This window comes from Antedon mediterranea, chromosome 4 (assembly GCF_964355755.1).
Source record: "Antedon mediterranea chromosome 4, ecAntMedi1.1, whole genome shotgun sequence".
Lineage (NCBI taxonomy): Eukaryota > Metazoa > Echinodermata > Crinoidea > Comatulida > Antedonidae > Antedon > Antedon mediterranea.
Window position 1 is genome coordinate 28,190,993 of NC_092673.1, and position 25,901 is coordinate 28,216,893.

Consider the following 25,901-nt stretch of genomic DNA (forward strand, 5'->3'; position numbering starts at 1 on the left):
TATAATTATGAATTTTGCCTACTTGCAAATATTATTATTGGATCCATTACTATTATTATTAGTTTCCACATTTTTACAGATTCATGTAAGCCGCGCACATGTGGTGGTTGCGCAATCAATCAACGCAAAAGTAGTACGAATCGAATTATTTTACTGTATTATAGAGGGCAGCAGTAAAAAAAATGAAATTAAAAACCGAAGTTGGACGGATAAATTGCGTTCACACTTAAGGTTACTGACGCAATTGTAACGCGCTACGACATTAGGGAGAATGATTAGGGAGGAAGAAAAGAAGGATCGGGTTCGGAAGATATAGTAGTGTGAGCGAGCCGCATGGTTTTTTCTTTAGCGATTATATTGTTCATATGGTAGGCTTAAACGTAAGTAAATTACAAAATCCATTTACTAATATGTACACCTTATATGCTTAATAAAGGATTTGTGTAATGACCGAAATATTTTTACTTGCTTAGATAAAAATGAACAGCAAAAGTTGGGCCGATCAAGTCGAAGAGGAACGACGTAAGTAGACCGAGCAGACTGGCCTTCTGCCGTTGGCCAACTGTGTTTTGTTGGTTGGCTTGTGCTTATACTTCGCTTTGTTTGAACCTAATTCTAATGACGTTACTTTATTTACCTTTTTATTTGATATTTAATAACCTAGGCCTATAGGCTATGATGTGGACTAATTAATCATATTTATAAAAAAAAATCTGTTTATTAGACGTTCCTCAAAATGAAGAAATAATTAAAGGAAACACAAAGAAATTGATTGAATACAGACGGGAAGAAAATGGAAAACTACAAAAGGTAAATTTATTTTATTTTTTTAATTGTTCAATACCTCAAACACAACCTAAAAGAAATGATTTTAAAAGATTATTTCTTCTCTTGTATCTTGCATTATCTCTTGCATTCTCTTTAAGGAACACAGGTTTTATCCAAACAACTTTTTTTACTTGATTTACTTGATGTTGAGACTTATAAAGCCGAAGCTTGTGTGTCCCTCGACGTGTTCCTATATATTATCTTGTCTACTATAGGGGGAAAACTTGCAGAAAGAAGTAGACAAGTGTTTTTCAAGCCTTGACTTGAACTGGTTGATTGAGTCAGATTCTATGACGGTTGACGGTAATTTGTTCCAGACATTGCATAGGTTTTGAGTAAAGAACTTTTGTCTAATTCTATTCTCTTGTATTTATTTTATTTTAGGTTATACGAACCTTCAATATAGAACAAAGAAAAGCTTCTAAAACGGTTGCAACAAGAAAGGTAACTATTTAATCTATCTTCAATTGACAATACGCAAGACAAATGAAGTAACGAGTGAGTGGCTAAAGAGTGGAGACCGTGAAACCATAATTATGTAGCCATAATATCGGCTAGGGTTCAAGGCTCACTCGCTCCATGGTTCTACCGGATAATCTTCTCGGATAATGACTATAAACCATAGGTCAAGTGTTCACATCTAGCTCATGTGCACTTTAAAGAACCTACTACATCTTTCGAGTAGGGGGTTACCCCGGTGTACTAGAACACACACAGCCACTCTTCATAAGTGGGCGCTGGGAGAACAGTCTGTGACTGAAAAATCCACTCAGTATAAAGAATAAATAATAATACAATAAAAATATACACATAAAGTCTAAATACAAAATGAGTAGTATTATATGAATATGATATGATTTCTTGCAGGCTTGGCCTAAGTTTGGTTCAGCTAGCCAAGATGGTTCAGGACCTAACCCAGTTACAACTACAATCTCTGACGATATCTTTATGCAGTTCATCACGGCCAAAGATGTAAGCCAGATAATTTTTGAAAATCCAATCAACAACATTTATTTAGAAAGACAGATATCATCAAGATAAAGCTGCTTTCACATCACTGTCCAATCAGCAGTGAGCATGAATAACTACGCATGATAACGCATAACCGAATTTGTGGTCGATGTGAAAGCAGCTTAAATTGAAGAAAAAATACAGTAAATGAATGCCAATTGAATGGGATGGATTGACAAATATTTTGTGTTTATTTATAAAATTTATTCTTGTTTTCAGGAGTTGAATGCAACCAATGAGAATGATGACCCAATCAAGCGTATCGCCGCTGCGCAAAAGATGGTAATGTGCCGTGTCTGTAAAGGAGACCATTGGACAACAAAATGTCCATATAAGGATACATTGGAACCACTGCAGAAGGAGCTAGCAGCAGCTGACAAGCCACCTGAGGAGAACGGAAGTAGGTTGGTCATCGGGGTGGGGTAGCCTAGGACCTAAACCATCTTTTTGTATTGCAATTTGGTTTGGATCTGCCTATGTTGCTAGTAGTGCATAACTTTATTATTAAATGATACTATGTTGGTGGTTACATATTAAAAGATGTGTTAACAAAATGTATTTAACGTTTCTTTCAAGTTAATGTTTAACTAATGTTTATAATCTTATTTATTTGAAGCTGCCGAGCCTGGGTCTACTGGAGCCTCCACTGGCAAGTACATTCCACCTGGCAAGAGGAAGGGAGCAGAAGCAGCCAGAGGGGGTGATCGTGATAACAAAAGAGGTAAGATAAATGTTTCTAATCTAATGTATTAATTAAAACAGAATGCATGTTGTCCTTTGAAAATTGCTACATCCAGGGGGTCCAGGTGTAGGTATATCCAGGGGTTTAGGTCCATCCAGAGTTGTAGCTTTATCCAGGGTGTAAGTTTGTATCTTGGTGTGTAGAGCATTTTAGGCTTGTGTTAGGCAAGTTACAGTTTTGACCAAATAAAAAGGGTTAAATGAATACGGTTATTTTGTTAGATGATGGAGCAACTATTAGAGTTACCAATTTATCAGAAGACACCAGGGAGCCTGACCTTCAAGAATTATTCCGACCTTTTGGAGCAATTCAGAGGATATACCTCGCAATGGACAAAAATACAGGCATGTCAAAGGTAAATAAAAAAATCTAAAGCTCTGTCTACACTATCAAACGAATGTGATGTGACCATATATGGACATGTTGATGTCATATCACTACCATATTTGGGCTTATTTTTTTTTTTCAAACTAGTTTGATGGTGTAGACAGAGCTTTATACACTGTTGATATCAAATATTAAAACACTGAAAATAGTAAAACCCACATACAGTAATAATACAGATATCGTTTATGGATACATTGTTAATATTTCAGGGATTTGCTTTTATTAATTTTCATCACCGAGAGGACGCCGCTCGAGCTATTGCTGGAGTCTCTGGTTATGGTTACGATCATTTAATTCTGAAAGTTGAATGGGCAAAGTAAGTAGAAATCTTTGTAATACAGTATTTTTAGTTTAGTGGAGTTGAGGGTTGGTGGTTATGATGCTCGGCTACCAAACCAAGGGTCCTGGGTCCAAGTCCTGTCATGATTTTTTCTAATGACAATTTACAACTCCACTCCCAAAGACTAGTAATAAGACTTTGTTTATGAAGAGCATCTTGTGTATAATGTATGCGAACAGTATTGCCACCTTTAAGGATAGTGAATGAATTCACGTATGGTTATCCTTGGCAATTTGTCTCAACAAACCAAAAACTAATACAAATGTTTTGTTTTTTTACAGGCCGTCTGGGAGTACTTAATTGTGGACATTCTTCACCAGTGACCATCATCACCAACCTAATAATGTACACTTTAAATTCTGTATACAGCAAATAATAGCGTTATTTGCTTTCTCTTTTCATACTCCCAGATTGTAATCTAATGTGTACACATAGTTATTAAATTCTGTATACAGCAACTACTGTAATTTCATTTCTCTTTTCATACTCCCACATTGTAATTTATAGCTCTGTCTACTGATGATGTCGTATCACTACCATATTTAAGCATATCATAATTGTTTGATAGTGTAGATGGAGCTTAATATGTACAGCTATTCAATTCTGTATACAGCAGCAATGCTGATTGTAGTTTTGTTTCTTATAATGAATCGTACTTGCAGAATAGTATAGTACAATTCTGTATACAGTGTATTGCATTACAACCAGTAGTAATATATCACATTAAATTCTGTATACTGTAACTAATAATATAGACTTGCCCCAAGTCTGTATTTATTGTCTTTTTTTTATTTGTTTTTATTTCGACCGCGATTTTTGTCTGAAAATACAGACTTGTGAAACACGTATAGAAATCGATTTGTAGACCGCAAACATCCGATAAGAATGACGTAGGTTATCATACCGTATTTGGCTATATGGGGCGGGCGGTATGTAAATGTTATGCGCGATTTGAACGATTTGCGCAATTTGAAATTGCGCAAAAAAATCCTTGCGCAATTTCAAATTGCGCAAGAAAATCTTTGCGCAATTTTAAATTGCGCTGCACAATTTATTATATAAATAAGACCATTTCAATGAAGATAATGTTTAATACTCACTTTTTAAGTTTTTAATATTAGTTTAAGCTAGGCCATGTAACCTAGTCAGTATCAGTAGTTCAGACCCTAGCTAGGCTAGAGTAGTATAGCCGGCCGCCCGCCTGGTGGAACACCACCGCTTCGTTTTCCTTCATCGGTTCTTCAACGGTATGCTAACTTATAACAATATTTGCACTACTAAAATAAGGAAATGCGATATTTATCTTTAATTTTGAATCATTCTTAGAAATTACTATAAAAATATGGGTGTGCATGATTTCACAATCTGTCGAAAAACCTTGCGCAATTTGCAGATTACTTGCGCAATTTAATACGTTGCTTGCGCAATTTGAAACACATGTTTCAATTCAAATTGCGCAAGGATTTTTTTTGCGCAATTTCAAATTGCGCAAATCGTTCAAATCGCGCATAACATAAATATGGATTTCGAATCAACCAGTGATCATTTTGTTTCAAAATGAAAAAGATCGAGTACTAGTACAGTGCTGAATGTACGATCGAGACTGAACAACTGTTGAAATATAAAATCGTGTTGCCAAGTTGTTTTGTTTATTAATTGTTTAGTCCTGGCCTAGGCCTCCTTCGTAGGCCTACTCAACTCGTACGTATGACCTGCCAAATAAAACGCCAATAAGGTAGGCCTCATACCACCACCGGCACACAACAGGGCTACACCACCACACAGGACAGGGTCTGGGTGGGAATTACATCAAATTATCTCCGCATAATAAATGATCCATTCAATGTTTGATTTGCGGAGAAGCTATAGCCTATCATATCAAGACGAGTTTTCATGTTCTTGGGGAAAATACCATTAAATGTTTACCAGACTACTACTAGGCATATAAAATCATTTCTAGCCTTCAGAAACTTTCATCAATGTACCCAAAGTACACATTGTCTAAACGTAACATAGCGCATGCGCATCATCTTAGTTGTCGAGTCTTTGAAATTCTGAAATATGAATATTAAAACAGCGTACGAGTGAGTAGCCAATGGCATGCGGCTGAAACCAGTTAAGAGCCATTGTCTGTAAGAATCAAAGAAATATCAAAAAGAGTGGCAGACTCAAAAAAATGGATTTCTTTCAAATTTTGCACATGGCTATATATGTGTTGAGAGAAATCAAATATGAAGTATTTTTTATTTCACACGTATATTTCCATGGCAACGGCCAAATTTGTGTTTTTGACAAATTTTGTCCTTTTTTAAGGTTTTTTAAAATGGATATTGGTACTACTTTGATGAACGATATTTTTGTTTTGTTCATTTAATTATAAAAAATAATTAGTGTATGCATAATAACAATGCATTGTGCACCTGTTTCAAATTTTTTTATTTTTTTTTATTTCATACTTTGGGAGATACCATTTATTTAAAAAGGGGTGTTTTTCACTTTTTTTTAATTGTTCAATGCAACTAAACTTTACTTCACCATAACGCCCAAAGTGGTGTATTTTTTTAGCTGATTTATTACAAATAGGTAGTTCCAATGTTTAATAATTGATTTCTAAAATAAAATACTGGGATAAATTTAAAATCTGCAAGCAGTGTTGCGAGAAACATAGGCATTTTTATATTAAAAAAAACATGGTATATTAGTAAAAACATTTTATTTTCTTTGATTATTTGATTTGAAACTCATTGGTCAGAAAAATTCTTAATGTTTTATATAGTTCTAGTTGTGTTGTGAGAAATTATTATAGATTCTGTAATTCCCAGTTTTAATGTCATTTTATAGGTTATATCCTCTGGAAATTTGAATAAATTATCAGATCGTTGTGAATTTTAATCTTTGCAACAGATTACTCCTCTCTTATTTTGAAGCTCCTCTTTCATTTGTTTACTTGTTTTATTTGCTAACCTAAGCAGATCCCACATGCCCATCAACCACCATTTTCGACTACCATCCCTCCCCCCCCCCCCCCCCCCCCCACCCCGACTATAACCACAAAAAGATAAACTGCAACACTTTGGTCGATCATCCACTATAGAGTGTCAAATGCATGCATTCAAGCACCACCCACACTGCCGCTACTATCGCCCCAATGAATAGACAGATTCAAACTCCTCCATCCCACCCCCTCCCCCTTTCTCCAAGCCCCACCCACCCCAAGTTAACAATTGCAATGCAAAAGATAGAACATAAAGTTAAGTTTTTAGACCCTCGCCTTCAACCTCCTAACTATTTAAAAGTCCTGGATCCACCACTTTTCCCTCCCCAAAATAGAACCAATCAAAAGTCAATGATATACTCAGGTATGTTAATGCTACATAACAAATATAGAAGCCCTGATTTGAAATTTCATTTCATTTAAGGTCAGCATGTAAAATATCACACTTTATTATTAAATATTGGTTTTAAATTCTATATTTTTTTAACGGTGTGTTTGGATTCAGTATTAATTATTAATTAATAATTATCTGATAATTATTTAATTTCCCTTAGTTATGCATAGCAACAGTTACTATGGTAACTAAAATTGAGATATTCTTTAGATTTTGCATATTTATCTTATACAAATTTAATTTTAATTTGTAGATTATTAGCAGGCAATGCCTTATTTGCATTTTTAAATTACCGTTTCACAAGGTCATATTCGTAAGCACTTTCTTCTGTGATTATTTTTATTCATGAAAACGCCATATTTTATTTACAGCGGCCACCTCCCTTAACGGACGCACTTTGAAAAGCCTGTTTGTTCTTCCTATCTAATTAGTGCATTTGGTGCTTACCGTAAGCAGCTGCGGGCACCTTTTTATACAAAAAATGAGATTTTTAGTAAGCGGCCAATCGAAAAAAATGTGATACTTATTGCATGGACCTATGAATTAGAGGTGCATGTTTATTATATTTCTTTATATATTAGCTTTATTTTGAAGAGGTTTTAAAAACATTACTGTGAAGAGATGAGAAAACTACACTGATTTTGACCGACCATTTTTCATATGATAAAAGTTTTTAAAATTTGTCTGAAAATGCTAAAAAATACTAAACCACCTGATTATAAATAATAATAGGCCTACAATTATAAGCGGCCACTTTTCCAGGTCCCGAGGGTGGCCACTTACGGGAGGTTCTTGAACTGTATTTAAACAAGAATATTTCTTACAAAAAACGCTGCTTGCTTATTGTTATTGCTAAGGTCAAGTCTGGGGTCACTTCATCAAGCCTAGATACTTCAGGTATCCTATTACAAACAAAAACTTCAATGGACTGTTTTGATAATAATTCAATGATTATCTGACAGTGAATTATAGTAATATCATGGGACTCATAAATACCAGAAATGCTTTATGATTTGTCATTAGACTCTTTTCTCAGCCGTTTTTTGGATTCAACAGGTGGTACCTATAAATTATAGTCGAGTTTCCATTTTAACAAAAATGTCAAAGTGTAGTACTATACTGCTGCTTGATTTCATCTAATGAATGAGTCATCTCGTGTGACGTAGCGGGTTAGAGCAGCAATTATCCTTAGTTATGCATAGAAACAGGTTCTAAGATAACATAAATAATACATTTTGACATAACTTGACCCAACAAATAACCCTTTCACAAGGTCAGACATTTTCTGGGATTCAGTAGATAAGTAAATTTGGGAAAAGGTAGTAAAGCTATGTAATCAAATATTTGTAGTCATGAAACCCCATATTAAAAATATTGTAATTAGTTAGTATAGAAACAGTTGCTACAATCAATACACTATAGGTAAAATGTTGATGTCATTTGACCTCAATATGTAATTTTTTTTTTCATGAAAACTCCATATTTTATTTTTTTTTACATTTATTCATATTTCTTTCTGAGATTATTAGGATTCAGTATTTAAAGTAAATTTGGCAAAAAGTAGAAATGTAAAACTATGTAGAAAAAATGTTTTGTATTTATGAAAAACCCCTTTTCGCATAGAAACAGTTGCTATGGTAAAATGTTGACCTAAAATGAATGAATTTACAAGGTCAAGTTTGTCATTAATGGAATGCAGTAGAAGTAAAATTGAGAAAAATTACAAATGCAATCAATTCTTTGTATTTATAAAAACGCCATTTTTTACATTTTTTTAAAAATTACTTTCCTTAGTTACACATAGAAATGGTTGCTAAGGTAACACATTAGGTAAAATATGAAAATTGTTGAGAATTGTTATGAACTATCTTGTAAATGTTGATCAAACATTAATAGTTGTAGTAAAGTGGGGACCTGTCCTGTTTTGCATTCTGACCCCTTTTGACCTTAAATGACCTATTTCAAGGTCAGATTTTTTGGGAGGTCTTTCTGTATCTCTTTACACAAAATAGATTTAAAAATTTATAAAAACCATTGACGCAATTATTTCCAAGTTTAACATTATTTTCCATCAACTAAATATTTCAATGCAAAATACTGTTTTTCTGGCAATTAATTGAAATAAACCTGGCAACACATTCTCCTATTTTATCTAAACTATTCGTATGACTCTAGTAGCATTATGACAAGCCACATATACATTTTATTATTGGATTAGCCATATTTAAATTGTGTTTCATGTGTTTTGTTTGTTGATATTTTATTATATTTTTTGTATTTTTCGTATTTTCCTGGCAACACAAAACCTATGTACGAAATTTACCCCAGTGTTTTTTCCGTGATTATTGTTGACAAACCTATTGACTATCAAATTAAAAAACCTCATTGATTTAAAAACACCCCTTTTTAAAATAATGGTATCAACCAAACTCCATTTTGTATTTTTTTTTTTTTTACATTAAATGGAACTCAATACATGTTGTTTACACTGCTACAAACAAAAACTGTATACTGTAAGTATTTTTGGTTAAAATAAGTATACAAGTTTGTACTTTTTCACTATAGAAAATCTGTGAAAAATGGCAAAAACATCAAAATTTGGATAATTGACCGTTGTCATGGCAACGGAGGCTAAAAATTCAAATGAATGATGTAGATATGCTTTTTAGTGAAATGTCTATTCATGGTAAAAATTTGAGAGAAATCCATTTTTTTACATCTGCCACCAAATCTTTTATTTTTACAGACAATGGCTCTTAACTGGATAATCGTATGCACCAAGAATTCTTGGTGTCAAACCACGTGACTTGTGCGTGTTTCCCCAGACGGAGTATCCAAACTCAAGTAATACACGTATGAAACGCCATTATGTGCAAAAATATTTATATTTTTACTAATATTAAGACAAAACTCCGTCTGGAGCCCAGACTACTAATAATACAGTAGTTATTAAATTCTATATTAAGCATTATGTTTTTGTACACACTAAAGCTCAGTCTTGACAAAAAAGTGATGTGCCCAAATGTTTCCCCCTATAATGTTGGATAGCGTAGACAGAGCTTTACAAATTGTTATGTAACACAGTGTAAAGGCTAATTTACAGACAAGCGGAAACCATTTACACAGAGCGTGTAATTTGTCTACAGTGTGCTACATACACATGCTGTACAGCTTTTATACATACATTGGTCAGTTAGTCCTATCTCATGGAAAAGGGTTTCTGCAAACATTTTGAGAATGTTTGCCACGTAACGTCGACTGATCACGTTTGAAAACAAACTTCCCGTGTGTTTTGTATTTGTTGTCGATCGAACAAGGCTGACTCAATTTTTCAACTCGTGAAAAATTCTCAAATCACTAGGAATGGAAGAATTATATAGATCTAGCAATACAGTACTGCAATTCTCGCTTGAACTCCTTGTGGTTGACCAGATAAAAGTGACACTTCTAAACAAGAGCAACACAAAAATATTACAAACTACAATCAAAATACAGTCTCTTTTTTACATTTTTTATTTCAAAATTGACAAATTCAACAGTGGCGCCACGTGAAGGCTTCAACATGGCCCCGGGGCTGGGAGTGACAAAAAGGCATTGCCTAAGAGTGCTTGTCGGCTGTTTTATTTCAATGCGTCAGGAATAGCATGGAAAAAGGGAATAAACAATGCAAATGGAATGCTGGTGCTTGTATCTTGAACGTGGGGTGGGTGGCGCCAACATTATGTAGGCCTCTATATGTCACATTGGTGCAGGTTTATTTATGCATTAGGCTTGCAGTATTATTCTACTACATTACAAGCTATCATATGTGTTTTCATATTTATACAAGGAAGGTTCTTGTTTTCATATTTATTTGAATATACAACACTGCGGATAATATATCTGGAGTAGCCATCCCCACAACACAAACAGCAGCTTTCTACGAGTCTGTAAAATAAAATAAAAATATTAACTTCTCGTTATTTTATGGTTTTATATATAGTAGTAGTATTCTAAGACATCAGAACTAAGCGTTCTCTTCAACAAATTTCAGCGAGAGAGTTAAATGTTCTCATCAAATGTCTTTCTGCAACAGAACAAGCATTTCGGATATAACAATTTGATCTACACTAAATTTACTAATTAATTAAACCACTGTTAAAATAGAATAAAAGATATAGAAAATACTTGCCACCACAATTTCTTTTTTTTTAAGTCCTGGAAATAAACATGGTTTTTAAGCTCTGGAAAGAAAATGGATAAGATTATTTAATAATATATTTTATCGATCTACGTTATCAATCAAATCTGGTCTGCTTTAAGAGTTGATTGACCTCAGTGAACGGAATGTTGCTATCATCGAATTACTCTTGATGGCAGAATTAGTTTTGCATCATTGGTCAAAGGGCAAACGCATCAATGCAAGTTATTACCTTAAACAATGCAGGTGAACAGCCAACAGTATCGTACACCTATCTGAAAAAAATCCAAATACAATATTACTGAATTGTTTTTATTTACATCACAAACCATACAATGAGCTAAAAGGATAAGTTATTCTCAATCCTAATAAAGAAATCTATTTGACTTGTGTCTGCATCAGTCCACTACTTAAAATCTTCATTTATAATTCAGTGAGATTCCTCACATAGTCATCATTTGAAGACACAAATCATTATCAACACATAAATTAAATGGCAACTCCAGGTTAAAAAAGTTATAAACATTGGCAACAAGGATAATAACCCTGGTTTTTTTTTATTGCTAAAGTAAGCCCCTTTTTAAAAAGAAGTGCTGCTACAGAACTTCTTTCAAAATGTTGGTGCAAAGGTTACTAACTGTGGAAATAAATTATAAGCTGATTGTAAGCTGATTTAGCTTTGGATGAAGGGTTCAACATGGCCCCGGGGCTGGGAGGCATAGGGCATTGCCAAAGAGTGCTTGTTGGAATAAAACAGGACTGAATTGCATCAAAATTGAAATCACGGTGGTCGAAATGATACATTGATTTCGAACGATGGATTAATGATTATAGAAAATGACTATGCTGAAGGCTGTTCATGTGATCCCATACAAGATTGATGTTGTAAAAGATGGACTGCTCTTTCAGCAATATAATAAAGTAACTATGACTCATGCATTCTGGAATCAGCTGGCCAGATGTAAACAAGAAAAAGGCAGAGTGAATGGCAGAGTATGAAATGAAAGAATGAGGCAGTTAATACCGGACAAGTTTGTACGTCAGCTGACAGAAAAGCTGTCTATTGCTGGTCAGATCGGAGCGGGACTGTTCTCAGTGTCGTTCCGGTGCAATCGAGAGCTTTTCTATCGTACCAATAAATGCTTGTTCATCTGAAACAAAAAAAGAATGCTTGGTACAGATTGTGTTGAAATGTTTCAGATACACGTGTCTACACTATCAAACCAGTTTTGACATGCCCAAATATGGTAGTGATATGCCCAAATATGGTAGTGATATGACATCATCGTGTCCATATATGGGCACATCACATAGTGATTCACCTCAGGTTGCAAGATACATGTAATCATTCCTTTCATCTGGATCACTCAGATTGTTCATCATTGGTGAGTTTACAAGAAACTACATTGACCTATTACCTTAATGGAGATAAGCATGTATACTAACCTGGCTCAAAGATGGTGGTTACACCGTGCCAACCAATAACATCACAAATCTGTAAAACATGTGGATGTTTTGTCAATATCAATTAATTATGTAAATTTGGTACTACTGGAAATATTATCAATACAAAAGGAAACCGAACAAGCTAGCTAAATGCAGATTACTTCTACCAACTTACATTTTGTAAGCATAGATTTACATAGACAGGAACAAAAGAAAAACAACTTTTCATCTCAGATTCAGAAGAGAAATCATAAGATATCATTTAGTGGATCACTCTGATACAAAATCATCATCGATGCAATTAACATAACTGATTAAAGTTAGTTTACTTACATGGTAACAATTAGTTTCTAAACCAACATGTAGATATATTCAGTATCTAGTCAATCTGAAAAAATAATTTTGTTAATTATACAGGTTATTAATATTGTATTGGCCTAAAGCTCTGTCTAGACTATCAAACCAGTTTGAAAAAAAAGTGCGATGTGCCCAAATAGGGTAATGATATGCCCAAATATGGGAGCTGGTGATATGACATTATCATGTCCATACATGGGCACAACAGCAAGTACCTGCTCAGACTAAGTAAAGATGGTCACATATAAAATCCCTAGCAGCGATTCTTGAGTCATCATAACAGGTATATTCTATAGGCAATTGTAGAATGAACATTTCATTGTTTAAAGGCCTATTGTTTCACCACTAGGAATACTTTATCTTAGGCGTGGAAATCTTAAATCAATATTTAAAACGTACCTTTATGGATAGCTCAGTCGTACCAATTTCCCATTGTTCTGTAGAGAAATGAAAAATCCTTCATTTTCTTTGTTTAAATTGTTAAAAAATCTATTTTTTTTAATGGTTTGATTTGCCTCCGAGATCTTGGTGGTAGGGTACTATCACACAACAGTCAAAAGTAGCAATGTTTTCTTCCTCGGCATATCTTTGTAAAAATGATCACAACACACCTTTAAGGCCAAGTTACACAGACGAGCAGCGTACCTTGCCCCACAGAGAATGTGCATCTAACCCGAGCATAAACCGCCTATCCAGTCTGCGTTGTGTGTAAATGATTATAAGGAATAACAGATTCTATTTTAGTATTACGGTTAACGCTTATCTGTGTAAATTGGCCTTTGTATGATAAAGGTAATCAGTGCTTAACTAGGACATTGTGATAACATAGTTTGATTCGTTATTCTAGAATGTGCTTTACCTTATATGGTATATATTGGACACCAGCCGTTTCTGCTAAAATAAGAAATAATACAGATTAATAAAATATGAAAAGAACGTTTTTCTATGGATCAGCTGAATACAGATTTGCCACATCAGGTCTACTACTATTGGTTGTTATAATCATTGTAAATCGTTTGTCCCTATCTAGTGTCATCATTTATGGCAAAATCTAATGATCTTTAAAGAAATTTCTGTAACTATCCTGCTGTAGAAGCAGTGTGAAACAGCATCTCTTTCAACAATCAACATATTTTGGAAGGAAAAGGGTCCTATTGAAACGAGATTATTTACTTACCAAATTGTGGCAGTATCCAAATTTGCACTTGGTGAAACTATCCCCCGTCGGACACCATCTCGATGTTTCTAGAATAATAATTTTCATATTCAGGAAATAATTTCGCCAGTGTAGCATAGCAAAAAGATATACAAAACAAACTTATTGCTACACATTTCTAAAATTGTGTAGAAAAAAATACAATACAAAATTATGTTTCTCAACTCAAAAATCAGTTTGATTAGCAATATTGATAAACAAAATTTTTCCATGATATGCTATTGATAAAATGAATTTGCATCAGATCGCCCTAGTTGAAGTCGTGGGTCAGTCACTGTCCATCAGACAATTTAGTCTTCAATCATCACTTGCAAATTATAATATTAATTTATTGCATCCTTACCCATTATCAAAAGACAATCTTGAGAAAGCAGACTTGTTGCCACGAAGCAGTGCCACCAAAAATGTATGCAAAATTCCGCCATCAGATACAACCAGCAAGTTGCGTTTAGGTTCATAATTTTTCCTCAAACTTCACGCAATGACAGACAGCAATTTTCATTTCACTATGAAAAAATTTCCAAAAACAAATTGAATCAAAAAATAGTCAGCAATACTTACACAGATACATATAATCAAACATATATAATTTTCAGTTGCATCAGTCCTATCGATCCAAAGTTAGTTTAATCATGTTACTCATGACTTTCTGATGTCATCATTTGCAACAATATAATCTTTAAAAATAAATTAAAATAATAATTAAAATAAATTATTCTTACCACTTGGTGCGATTGCAATGTCCGTCTTACTCCTTAGTGAGACTTCCTGAAATTTATATAAAACCGAAACAATTCAACTATGTCATTCAACAGGAACAAAATGCTTACAAAAATACAGAACATAGTTTATAGGCATATATATTCATTAGAAGGGGAGAAATAGGCTGTGCATATAATCAACAAATCTAGTTCATCCCAACTACATGCTATTTATTTCATGGGAATAGCTAACTGCAAGAAATTTGTGAGTAACTAATCAAATACATCTTTTTGTTAGATTAATTACAAAATGAAGGAAATAAAATTGTGTCGAACCGGGTGCCTGAAAAGCAGCGGAAATCTGCTATCAGCGAATATGGAAAGACTAGGGTTTAATGTCCGAGACTTTAAGCACCGGTCGTTTCATGTACGTTCGTATCAACGACAGTGACTCTAGAATCGGTAAAGTTTTAAGTGTATGTCAATGTATTTAACTTACTTATTTTAAGTGCATGAATTGTTGCTGTGCATGTTCCAACACATTTAATGTAGGCATCATCTAATAATGAAACGGTGCATTTTAACAAAAAGTTTATGAGAAACCGACAATAAATCTTTTAAATGAAGATTATGTACGTTCAAAACATTCAATCCAGATATATTTAGTACAAATTGTGTCGAACCGGGTGCCTGAAAAGCAGCGGATATCTGCCATCAGCGAATATGGAAAGACTGAGGTTTATTGTCCGAGACTTTAAGCACCGGTCGTTTCATGTACGTATGTATCAACGACAGTGACTCTAGAATCGGGACACAACATATATACCAGAAAAAACACAAAAATATCCATTTTACTTACATACTTCCTTCATAGAACATCCATTCTGCAATTTAGTAAACCTACAAAAATTTAGATTTCAAAAGCTTAATTTTTATTTTTAAATGACATTTTTACTAAATACATTTTATTTATTGATTTGCCTCCGAGATCTTGGTGGTAGGGTACTATCATACGACAGTCAAAAGTAGCAATGTTTTCTTCCTCGACAAATCTTTGTAAAAATTAAAAATTGTCAAAAAAGTAAAAGCTTGCATACAAAACTAGAACATTTACCTCATTTCAATGGCCATATCATGCTACAACATCTCAAGTCCTACAAAATAAAAAAAATAATTATAAACACAATGACAAATTTAAAATGTAAAGCAACTATCAACTTTCAATTTTTTTGCATCAGATCGCCCTAGTTGAAGTCGTGGGTCAGTCACTGTCCATCAGACAATTTAGTCTTCAATCATCACTTGCAAAAAATTAAACTTGAGTGGCACGCCTAATCGGTGATAGAAGCTATTGGAATCTTTTGCCACTCCTTGGCGCAATCTAGCTATTTTGTCTTGTTTTGTATTAATGTGTTTTGGCAAAATAAATGAAATGATAAACAAAATATAACTTACTTTTCTTCTCAATAATATCTTGCCAAGTATCATATTTAGTGCCTAAAAAATGAAATAAAATAATTAACAAGAAATATTTCTTACAAAAAACGCCGCGTAACTTTTTGACTGGACAGTTGTTGTAAGAACAGTCTTCATTAATCTAATATAATAGGTCGGCCAATCAAAACGCAAGTGAACAATTGGGACTTTACTTGTGATTTATGTCATTGGCCTGTCAGCACAGTCGTTTCTTTCTACTGTAGAATTAAACGCACAAATTTGTATTGGGAATAATGTATGTGGTTATTACTATCGCATTTAGGTATTGATAATAATAATAATATGGCTTTTGAATATATAATTACTGTCTGTAGAATAACATTTATACATTTTCGGTTCGCGATGAAAAGTTATATGAATGGATTTGTAATAGGTATTTATAATAATAGTATATGGGTTGTATTATTGCTAAGCTATCACCAAATCGCGTTATAACATTATTTCTCAGGGTTTTTTGCACCATTGATCAATACCAAACGCGTATCGGTATTATAGTTTTTAATGAATCATTACATTAATAAAAATACCCAATTAAATCAATCGCGTCAGTCCAATTCCGACTTATGTTTCGATCACATAGTTCTGTGTCTACACTGTCCCAACTAGTTTAACAAAAAAAGTGTGATGTGCCCAAATATGGTAGTGATATGCCCGATTATCGTAGTGATATGACATCATATTTAGTTTGATAGTATAGACAGAGCTTAAGGATTATATTTAAAAAATGTTTTCTTACATTTTGAACGGAAGTATTTATTTGTTTATAAGCCCAATTTTCCAGTCTTAATTTTACATTTTTAAAAAAAGTATTTATTTGTTTATAAGCCCAATTTTCCAGTCTTAATTTTACATTTTGAAAAAAAAAAGGATTTTATTTGTTGATAAGCCCAATTGTGCAGTTTTATTTTACATTTTAAACGAAAGTATTTATTTGTTGATAAGCCGAATTTTCCAGTTTAATAATAATGACCCCTTCCACAGTGCTTATACCATATACATTTTACATGATATTGACCGTGGGTTCTTTACGCCTCTGATGCATTTGTTTTTATTGTACCTTTTTAATAAATTATTATATGTTTAGGCCTAATCAAACCCAATTTAATGAAACGGTCAGATTCCGATTTCAATTGAACGAAAGTAGTACTGTATTTATTATTCATTGATAAGCCAAGGGTCCCATGGCGTTAGCCGATATCTTGAGCATTTGACTCTTGTGTCAACCTGTAACACAAATCATTCTTCAAAATCTAAAGAAAGAACCTCACACGTCTTTTTTGTGAGTGATACACTATGGATATGCCCACGGAAATAATATGTGGACATTGCAAACAATCATAGGCCTACAGTAACAAACATAACATGGCTAATAAGCATAACATTCAGACTTGTTTGTTTTCTAGTGGATTTTTATTTACTTTAGCATGTAGAATAAAACTAGTAACAGTGGCTATATTAATAATTATACTGATTATCCTTGAGATGTTATCGCGTCTAATAATAAAATATTTTGTTGCTGATAAGCCCAATTTTTCAGCCTTGATTTTACATTTTGAACGAAAGTATTTATTTGTTGATAAGCCCAATTTTGCAGTCTTAATAATGACCCTTCCACAGTGCATTTTACATGATATTGACCGAGGGTTTTTACGCCTCTATAGCCACTGATCAATACCATAATAATGTACTTTTTTAAATGAATATTGAAATGTTTCAACATACCCAATTAAAAAAAAAACGGTCCGTTTTCGAGTTCAATCTTTTGATTAGAGAGGTTGGAGTTTCATTTTGAACGAAAGTATTTATTTGATTGATAAGCCAAATTTCTAGTCCTAATGATTTGAGATTCAACGGGTTTTGCTTTCAATTGTATAATAATATAATGATATATATATATATATATATATATAAATATAATATTAAGTATAATTATGAATTCACCAACACTTTCAGGCCCGGGGCCGAGTTTGTGTAGACCAGACTTCCATGCACAGCCACATGTTAAGGAATATGAATCTCTTTATGATTTTAATATGGTTCGAAATGATATTACACAACAACGATTAGACAGCAACTGTGCAAGAGTCCAACTAATAAAATCGGAATGATCAATTAATTGAACATTTACAGCATAAGGCCCATACACTAGGACGATAACGATCAACGATAAATAGACAAATGTGCATTTTTAATACATAAACCAAAAGAAATATAAACAATTCCTTTGATGAAAATTATATTTTCACACGTCCAATCAAATGACGTCATGATTAGTAAGACCAATAATATCGTGACAATACAGCGATTATATTGTTTTTATTTATCATGACGTCATTTGATTGGAATTTGAAAAACATTATTTTTATCAAAGACAGCATAAATGATTATCCTATAGGTCTAGAACGAAAACCTTTCTAATTTCTTTTGGTTTATGTAAAAAAAATGCATGCTATATATTTATCGTCCGTCGTTATCGTCATAGTGTAATTGGGCCTTTATACAAAAAAAATAAATTGATTACGAAGTTACATGTCATTTTTACCTATCACCAAAAAACTAACCTTTTCAAAACTAATTAATTGTTACGAAGCCAATTTATATTATATATTTCATTAAAACTGAACTTTACGGTAAATGAAGATTAAGTATCAGTTAATATGAATAATATAACTAGTAGGTCTATGAACTTGAGTCCAGACACAGATCTGTGACATTACTATCATAAATGTTGAAACCACTTATAAAACCTTTTTTTTAAAGAAAATACAATTGTGTTAGGAGAAGGCTAATAAACAAATAGATAATGTACAAACCTTTTTCTGGATTAATTAATGGAGCAGGCGTTCCTAATAATCTGCTGCTGCTAGACTGATTGTTCACCTTCTGAATAATTGATTGGACCCCCCACGGCATCTGATAACCAACAAAAAATTTACGAGGACTGTTTCAATGATTTAATATCTGACGGCGTATTATTATAACATTGGCCTAGATTGACAGTCAAAGAAAGTCATTGTAAATACCTTCCTTTATGTTGACAGAGCCAAAATAAAGTTTTGACCATTATAGAATGATTATTTGACAGTGACTTATTATAATACCAGCCTGGTTGACAGCAAAAACGAAGTTATTATTTATTGATCAAGATTTTACAGATTTCCGTCTACATCTCAATAATACTGTATTATCAGCAAAGGCTTTCATATAGACTCTCTTCTCCCAGACGTTTTTTGGGTCCAGCAGCTACCTATAAATTATAGTCGAGTTTCCAAATTCACAAAACTGTCAGCCTTAGATACTAAAGCTACCGCTATGAAACAGCTTATTAATGAATGTGTCCTCCTGGGACATAGCTGGCTAGAGCCGCGGCGCGAAAATCAAATGTTTCACTGCAAACCTACCCTGTAATATTGTTTGGCATTTGTGTTGCTCAGATAGGGGCGAAATCCTATGGCAAGATCGTCATGGTATTCAGCTGAACTATGCGAGCATCATAGCAACACGTATTACAAAATAATTACACAAGTTATGTCATGCTTTAAATTTAATAAAAATTGTGTATATGGTATAATCAGAGATGTACCATCAGGTGAAACAAGGGCTTAAATGTCATGTCTGATCGAGACAAGTTAGTTTTAATTGTAAAATTCTTTGTAAAGTAATGACCCCATTTATTATATCACAGCTTTTTTAAAGAATGATAACATTTAAACATTCAATTCACAGTTTGCTCACAATGTTTTTAAGGAATTTTCTCAAGAAAAAACTATAAATTTAACGTAGAAAAATACTATTTTCAGCAAATGAAGCTAAATATCTTTACAGTATGTTGCAATACAATCAATAATAACTACTTACTGTAATCTGAACTTGCAACATTTTTTGTTTTTATTTGACAACACCAAACCTGAAAACAATCAAATAAGCCACAATTATACAGCAAAATATTGACAACAGTAGAAACGAACCTGCATTTATTGAGCCATAAGCTCTATCTACACTATCAAACTTTATGCGACAAAAAAATGTGATGTGCCCGTATACTATGAACATGATGTCCTATCACTACCATATTTGGGCACATCACACGTTTTGTCAAACTACTTCGATAGTGTAGACAGAGCTTCATATGCTATATTTATGTATTAAATGAAGTATAGCCTTGGGATTGCAATAAACAATTTAAGTGTTGCTCAGATAGGGGCGAAATCCTATGGCAAGATCGTCATGATAATCAGCTGAACTATGCGAGCATCATAGCAACACTAAATCAATTTTTTTAATTAAAATTCTTTATATTACAAAAATTGAAATTTACCTTATTTTTCAATTTCAATAACAAATTCAGTTCACAGATTAAAAGTCGCTCAATTCTAAAGAAATATATTAAATTTAGAAAATACCAATATTTGTTTGGGAATGATTATTGTAGTGTAGATTCTACAGATAATAATATGGTTTTCAGATAGAGCTAATAATATTTCCTTCATTTAATATCGGGTTTAAAAAAAATCATCACAAAACCATACACTCGCTATAAACAAACATGGAAGACACATGTGATAATTATTACATACACAATCGATATTGGGCAATTAAATACCAAAACCTATTCAAGTAAATCACTGTATTTATGTATACTACAGACTTTCTACACTATAAGGGAAAGGTTAATTTGATACAGGGGTAGGGGGTGAAGTACAGCCGGAGTGAAATGTATGTATTAATAGGGATAACGATGCAAAATTTAAAGTTGTTATTTTTCAACCAATTTAAACATTATATGTTAGTATTTTGTTTCAATATTCCAATAAAGAAAGAATTACGAAAATCTGACTTGTAGTTTTCGAAATATAGGGTCTAAAACATCGCCGAAAATGATCGTTTTTGGCCACGAACGTTGTAAACAAATTGCGCCCTCAGTCGACAATTGTATGAACCACACCGTTTTTCACTAAAATAATTACATATAATTACGTTTTATAGCAATTTATTTTATATATCAACATTGGAAATATCAATAAAATATATTATTAAATGTTTACAAAATATATAAAGTTGTTTATTTAACGGAATTCGTACAAATTCATTGCTCTAAATTTGTGTAGTAACGATCAGTACAGACCGACCATGTGACTTTGCAGTACACGCGAGAGAAAACATTCCGCTGTGGGTGATTCGCGTCCACCAATCAAATAGCCAGAATCCAAAATCATTCAACCGTGAGCTCTGCCGATCGCGGGAAATCTCAGCTTTGATTGGCTTACGATGACATATCACAAAATGGTGGTTTTGTAGTTGAGCCTCGCGTAATTTTCACAATTTTATTTCAAAAATAGACCTTTATGGTATGTGTGATTTTGAATAATAAAGGCTTCATATCGAGAAAAAAACGTTTTTTAACACTTGTAATAAATATAAAAGCACATGGCATGTAGAACTATATTATCTTGGCGTAGGAATCCCAGGTCATGAGAGGCTCAACTACAAAAACAAGGTTGAATAGGGTTAGGTCACTGGACCTAATCTACCGCGTATGGTCGTACGCGGTAGACAGTATGATATTTTAACCACATTTTTTACATGTTTGGTTGAATGTAGAAGATAAAAAATAGTTGATCTTATGGAATGATATAAATAAATACTCAAAAGAATTATGTTTACAGTTCAATTATTTTCAGAATACTACTACATAAAAATGTGTTTACCAATGGACAATAATCGCGTCAATGACATAGCGCGCATGGTAACGTACGCGGAGTTGAATCGTGGCAATAACAATGGAGTCAACTCTCGGTAACCCTAGTATTAAATTCTAGCCAGTTATTTTTTTTTACTATGAATTCATAAATTACATTACAGTAGAACCTGTGTTTTACGTACCCTCGATTTTACGTACGCTTAAAATGACCGATGACGTCATCATTTTCTTACATTGAGGGCGCAATTTAACAACAAAGCACACAAAGCCACAATCATGGCTGTGTGAGGAATTCTGCTGTGTGTGTGACAAGCTACGCACGTGCATTCCCCCTAAAGCAGCGACTGTTTTTATTGATAGAAAACAATTATATTTTACACTTTATAGCCTGAATAGCCTAGGCCTAGCTAGTGACCACCTCAGCCTGCATACTGTACAGAAGTAGGCAAATACGGCTAGCTACGATCTCTACGCATTTGGGGTCAATTTAAGGTCAACCTTGATTTTACGAATCCCTTGTTTTACGTACGCCTTTCGGTCCCGTACCGTACGTAAAATGAAGGTTCTACTGTACTACATATTAGGCCTCTTCCTAGTAATAATGCAGGGGTCCCAAGTCTACCGCTACCGCTTTTAGTACCCATCTACCGCGCTACCGCTATCTCGACGTTTTCTACTGCATTTTCAAATTTCCCCATATTTTTGGACAAATTGATTTACGGTTACGCCCAGGTCAACAAGTCAATAACCAGACAAAAGTGAGGCAGGATGTTGAAACAATGTCTATTCATGCAGTCTCCGTGGTCTATATTGTGTTTTTATTTGTATGCACTGCCTTTGTTAAACCGTAACAATAATATAAACATGCACGGTACTACACGCCGGACGTTGAAAAAAAAGAAGCGTGCAACCAACCGTGAATCAAGCACGTGGTAACCGGAATACGCGATTATCAATTTTGGGAGGATCCAAGTTTTAACTAAATAAACGCTTTGATTACACAGTGGTTGAGACACGTTTTTAATAGTTATTACATTTTTTAACACCCTCATAATTAATGGACTCTACCAATGTTGATCCGCTGCAAAGAACAACAGATCGCACATCGCACGAGGTTGTTGAGGCGGTGTTTTATTTGGTTTTACTGTACGATCCGATAATACGAACATGTTAAATGATTTAAAAGGCATGGATTCGCCAAGCAAGTAGGCCTACATTTAATAAAAATTTACCTAAGATTGTCGTAAGCTCTTTTGTTCAAACTTGTTATTTATATAAATCCACCCGTTCCGGCATGCACGCTAGGCATCTAGCCTAGGCCTACTCCTCGATCGATGTCGCTGGTGGGGAATTTCCCAGCAATAAGAAATCGGCGAAGTAGCTCATAAACGGCCTACATTTTAATGTTACATCTTTAATGCCACTGTAGTTACGTATGAATAAAACAATATAAAACTCAATGTTTTTCATCTGAAATAATGTTAACTCGCGTAATGTAGCATAAGACGGATTCGGAATAGTTATTTCGATTGTTTTGGGGTTTTAAAATGGTAGCTAGCTAGGGCCTAGAGAAGTAGAAGCCCAAGGCTAGGCCCGTGCCTAAAAAAAATGAGTAAATTCTATTGGGCAATACTATTGTGTAAATATTGTACATTAGGCCTATGTAATTAAGTTAAATTATTTTATATACTGGATTTTATTTAAAATACAGTATATACTTTTAAAATTCTTTGTACTGAGGGTGTGTCCATAAAAAAAATAAGAATGTAAAAATACGGATGGATAAACCTATGTAAAATTTAAGCCAACTTATGTGTAAATATTGTATATACTGTATATGTAACATATTTAGTTAATTAAGAGACGTAAATGACACGCGTGGTTGATTTTCGATTTCCCGCGCGTTGACTTTTTTTCGACGCCTCGACGAATTGAATGTGGTTCACGACAAAATCTCCTGCGAATGGACTTTTCCAAGTTGGGACCTCTGAATAATGTATAAAGTATAGATAGGTACCCAGCAAAAAAATCAAAACCAATGTTACTAATTGAGTCTCATAAAAAAATGCAGCGGAAAAATGCATTCACACAAAAATTATACTGGCCCTGCCGCACCTATAAATAGAATGATAAAATTGATACACATGTCTATAAATATAATTCAATTCTTTATTAACACATCAAAAAATATTTGATAAAATCATGGATTAAAGAATAGAAGGATATGCATCGACGGTGACATCAAACGATTTTACAACGCGCTTGCCTATACTAAAGCACTGCTGCCAATCAAACAAACACGTTCATTGAACTCCGTGTCTCTAACCGCGGCCCTCTGTAAAACGCTGCGAATCAACTGTTACATTTTTTGAGACCAAAACGTAACCATGTAGAAATCGTATGCGCAGTCTGAATGTTCTATTGACATGTCTGCGTCGATGATTAATTGATAACAAACATATATTGCTGAATAATTCTGTTTTAGTTTCATCACAATCGGACTACGAAAAGTTCACTTTCTTACGACTGGTAATTTTAAGTAGTTGGTAATATTAATAAAATATGCAATTTTTATATTTGAATTATCATTATTTGCCTGCCATCTTCTGTCATTAAAAATTGCGTTAATCTATAGAATATTAAATTATGCATTTGACCATGTATGTTGTTAGCGTGGCCGGTGTTCAGACATACACCAATCGTGTTTTTTAATATATGGCTAAGCAGTGGTTTCTTCATAAATCTCCTTAATTATCGATGTGATTATATTTAAACTGTAGTGCCTGGTGATTGGCTAGTGGTTATGTCATCCACATCACCGGGCCTAATTGAATGAAAACAGCGATCCCTGATCCGGGATTGGCTGGCTATGTATAGTTGCGATTCGTTACCTAGCGGTCGTTTTGAAAAGTACACGCAGGGCAAACTTGATCACGAACAAACGAAGTAGGCCTACCTATTATTATTCACACAAGAAGTAAGACAACGGTGAGTATTTAAGATTAGCCTAGGCCTACCTAGGCAGTATCAATGTCGGCAAATCATAGGGTTTACTAGCCCAGTTTAGCCTAGTTAGTACAAGGCCTAGCTAGGCTAGCATTCTTGTAATTTTACAACAAATGAGACAACTAATAGTTATTGTCTCAGATGTAGGGCTACTACAGGTCATAAAATGCTACTTTAATCATCATAAAAAAATCATTAGCGTAGATCAATCGCGGCAGAAACCAACATAGTCAATAGTTGACCATCTACAAACATCATGCAACCAAAGAACGCGCGAAAGAAGCGTAGCCAACAAGGTTAAATGTCGTTGCACATGTGCAGTAAACAATATATTAGGCACGCGACCGTTTCGTTGTTACCATGCGGTTAATTAAACTGTAACATTGTGGGCGGTCCGCAGTCTGTCGGCGAGAGTCAAGGAACCCTTGATCTCACGTCGATGCATATCCTTCTATTCTTTAATCCATGATAAAATTAACATGTCTTCTAAAAAAGGCAGAGTTAACATCAAAATTATGAGCGCCCCAAAAAAAAAGGAATATAAATTTGTCAATATCGTAAAGTTATCAAAATAAACTGCTTGCTCACTCTCTATAGAAATCATCGTCGATATTTCGGCTAGGGTAGGCCGATGGACGGTCATTCACCCTTCCTATTACCTAGGCTGTAACACTATAAGATGGTAGACTATCACACGTGACCTAACTTCAACGGATTGTTGCTCAGCCGCGCCTGCTTTTTTTAGTTCACTCACTCACCACCTCGCGAAAACTAGGCTACAATTTCGACTCTATTTTTACCTTAAAAACATTATATAATGAAATAATATTGCATGCTTTATAATAATACATTTATTTGCAAACTATATTAATCAATAACAACCCAAAATAGTTAATTATTACATCAGTCTTCTCACCTTCTCTAGTACACGTGTTACTCAAATGAGAGTTGTTGAGAAAAGGAAATCAATTGGAGAGGAAATACTTACCATGCGGTCTTTGATCATTAGTCTACCATGTCCAGGCTATAATAGAGGGCGCAATTGTTTCTGGACAAACAAGACTACAGAAACCGGGTAAAAAGGAAAAAGGACACGTACA

The 25,901-nt window shown here is 33.8% G+C and overlaps 1 protein-coding gene, 1 long non-coding RNA gene and 2 other non-coding genes across 7 annotated transcripts; 1 reads left to right on the forward strand and 3 right to left on the reverse strand.

Moving 5' to 3' along the window:
* Positions 1 to 271: 271 nt before the first annotated feature.
* LOC140046221 (eukaryotic translation initiation factor 3 subunit G-like) lies at positions 272 to 4,058 on the forward strand. The gene is made up of 10 exons (XM_072090787.1): positions 272 to 380; positions 474 to 522; positions 725 to 810; positions 1,213 to 1,272; positions 1,696 to 1,800; positions 2,059 to 2,239; positions 2,456 to 2,560; positions 2,803 to 2,936; positions 3,178 to 3,284; positions 3,590 to 4,058. Exons 1-10 carry the CDS (start codon positions 366 to 368, stop codon positions 3,606 to 3,608), a joined length of 861 nt encoding a protein of 286 aa, XP_071946888.1. The 5' UTR covers positions 272 to 365; the 3' UTR covers positions 3,609 to 4,058.
* Positions 4,059 to 10,194: 6,136 nt separating this feature from the next.
* LOC140047130 (uncharacterized) lies at positions 10,195 to 25,762 on the reverse strand. Of its 4 annotated transcripts, XR_011844912.1 has the most exons (19): positions 25,718 to 25,762; positions 20,413 to 20,467; positions 19,953 to 20,001; positions 18,908 to 19,007; positions 16,053 to 16,094; positions 15,712 to 15,751; positions 15,457 to 15,497; positions 15,097 to 15,156; positions 14,619 to 14,664; positions 14,240 to 14,402; positions 13,858 to 13,925; positions 13,540 to 13,574; positions 13,080 to 13,117; positions 12,657 to 12,711; positions 12,324 to 12,372; positions 11,902 to 12,028; positions 11,110 to 11,152; positions 10,869 to 10,920; positions 10,195 to 10,624 (listed from the first exon to the last, which is right to left on the reverse strand). It is a non-coding gene; the product is annotated as an uncharacterized lncRNA (long non-coding RNA). The 4 variants fall into 4 exon arrangements; XR_011844911.1 differs by lacking the exon at positions 18,908 to 19,007 and having other exon boundaries at positions 13,540 to 13,571; XR_011844909.1 differs by lacking the exon at positions 18,908 to 19,007.
* Positions 19,517 to 19,598, reverse strand: LOC140048158 (small nucleolar RNA snR60/Z15/Z230/Z193/J17). The gene has a single exon (XR_011845064.1). It is a non-coding gene; the product is annotated as a small nucleolar RNA snR60/Z15/Z230/Z193/J17 (small nucleolar RNA).
* LOC140048157 (small nucleolar RNA snR60/Z15/Z230/Z193/J17) lies at positions 20,280 to 20,361 on the reverse strand. Its single transcript, XR_011845063.1, has one exon. It is a non-coding gene; the product is annotated as a small nucleolar RNA snR60/Z15/Z230/Z193/J17 (small nucleolar RNA).
* Positions 25,763 to 25,901: the final 139 nt, after the last annotated feature.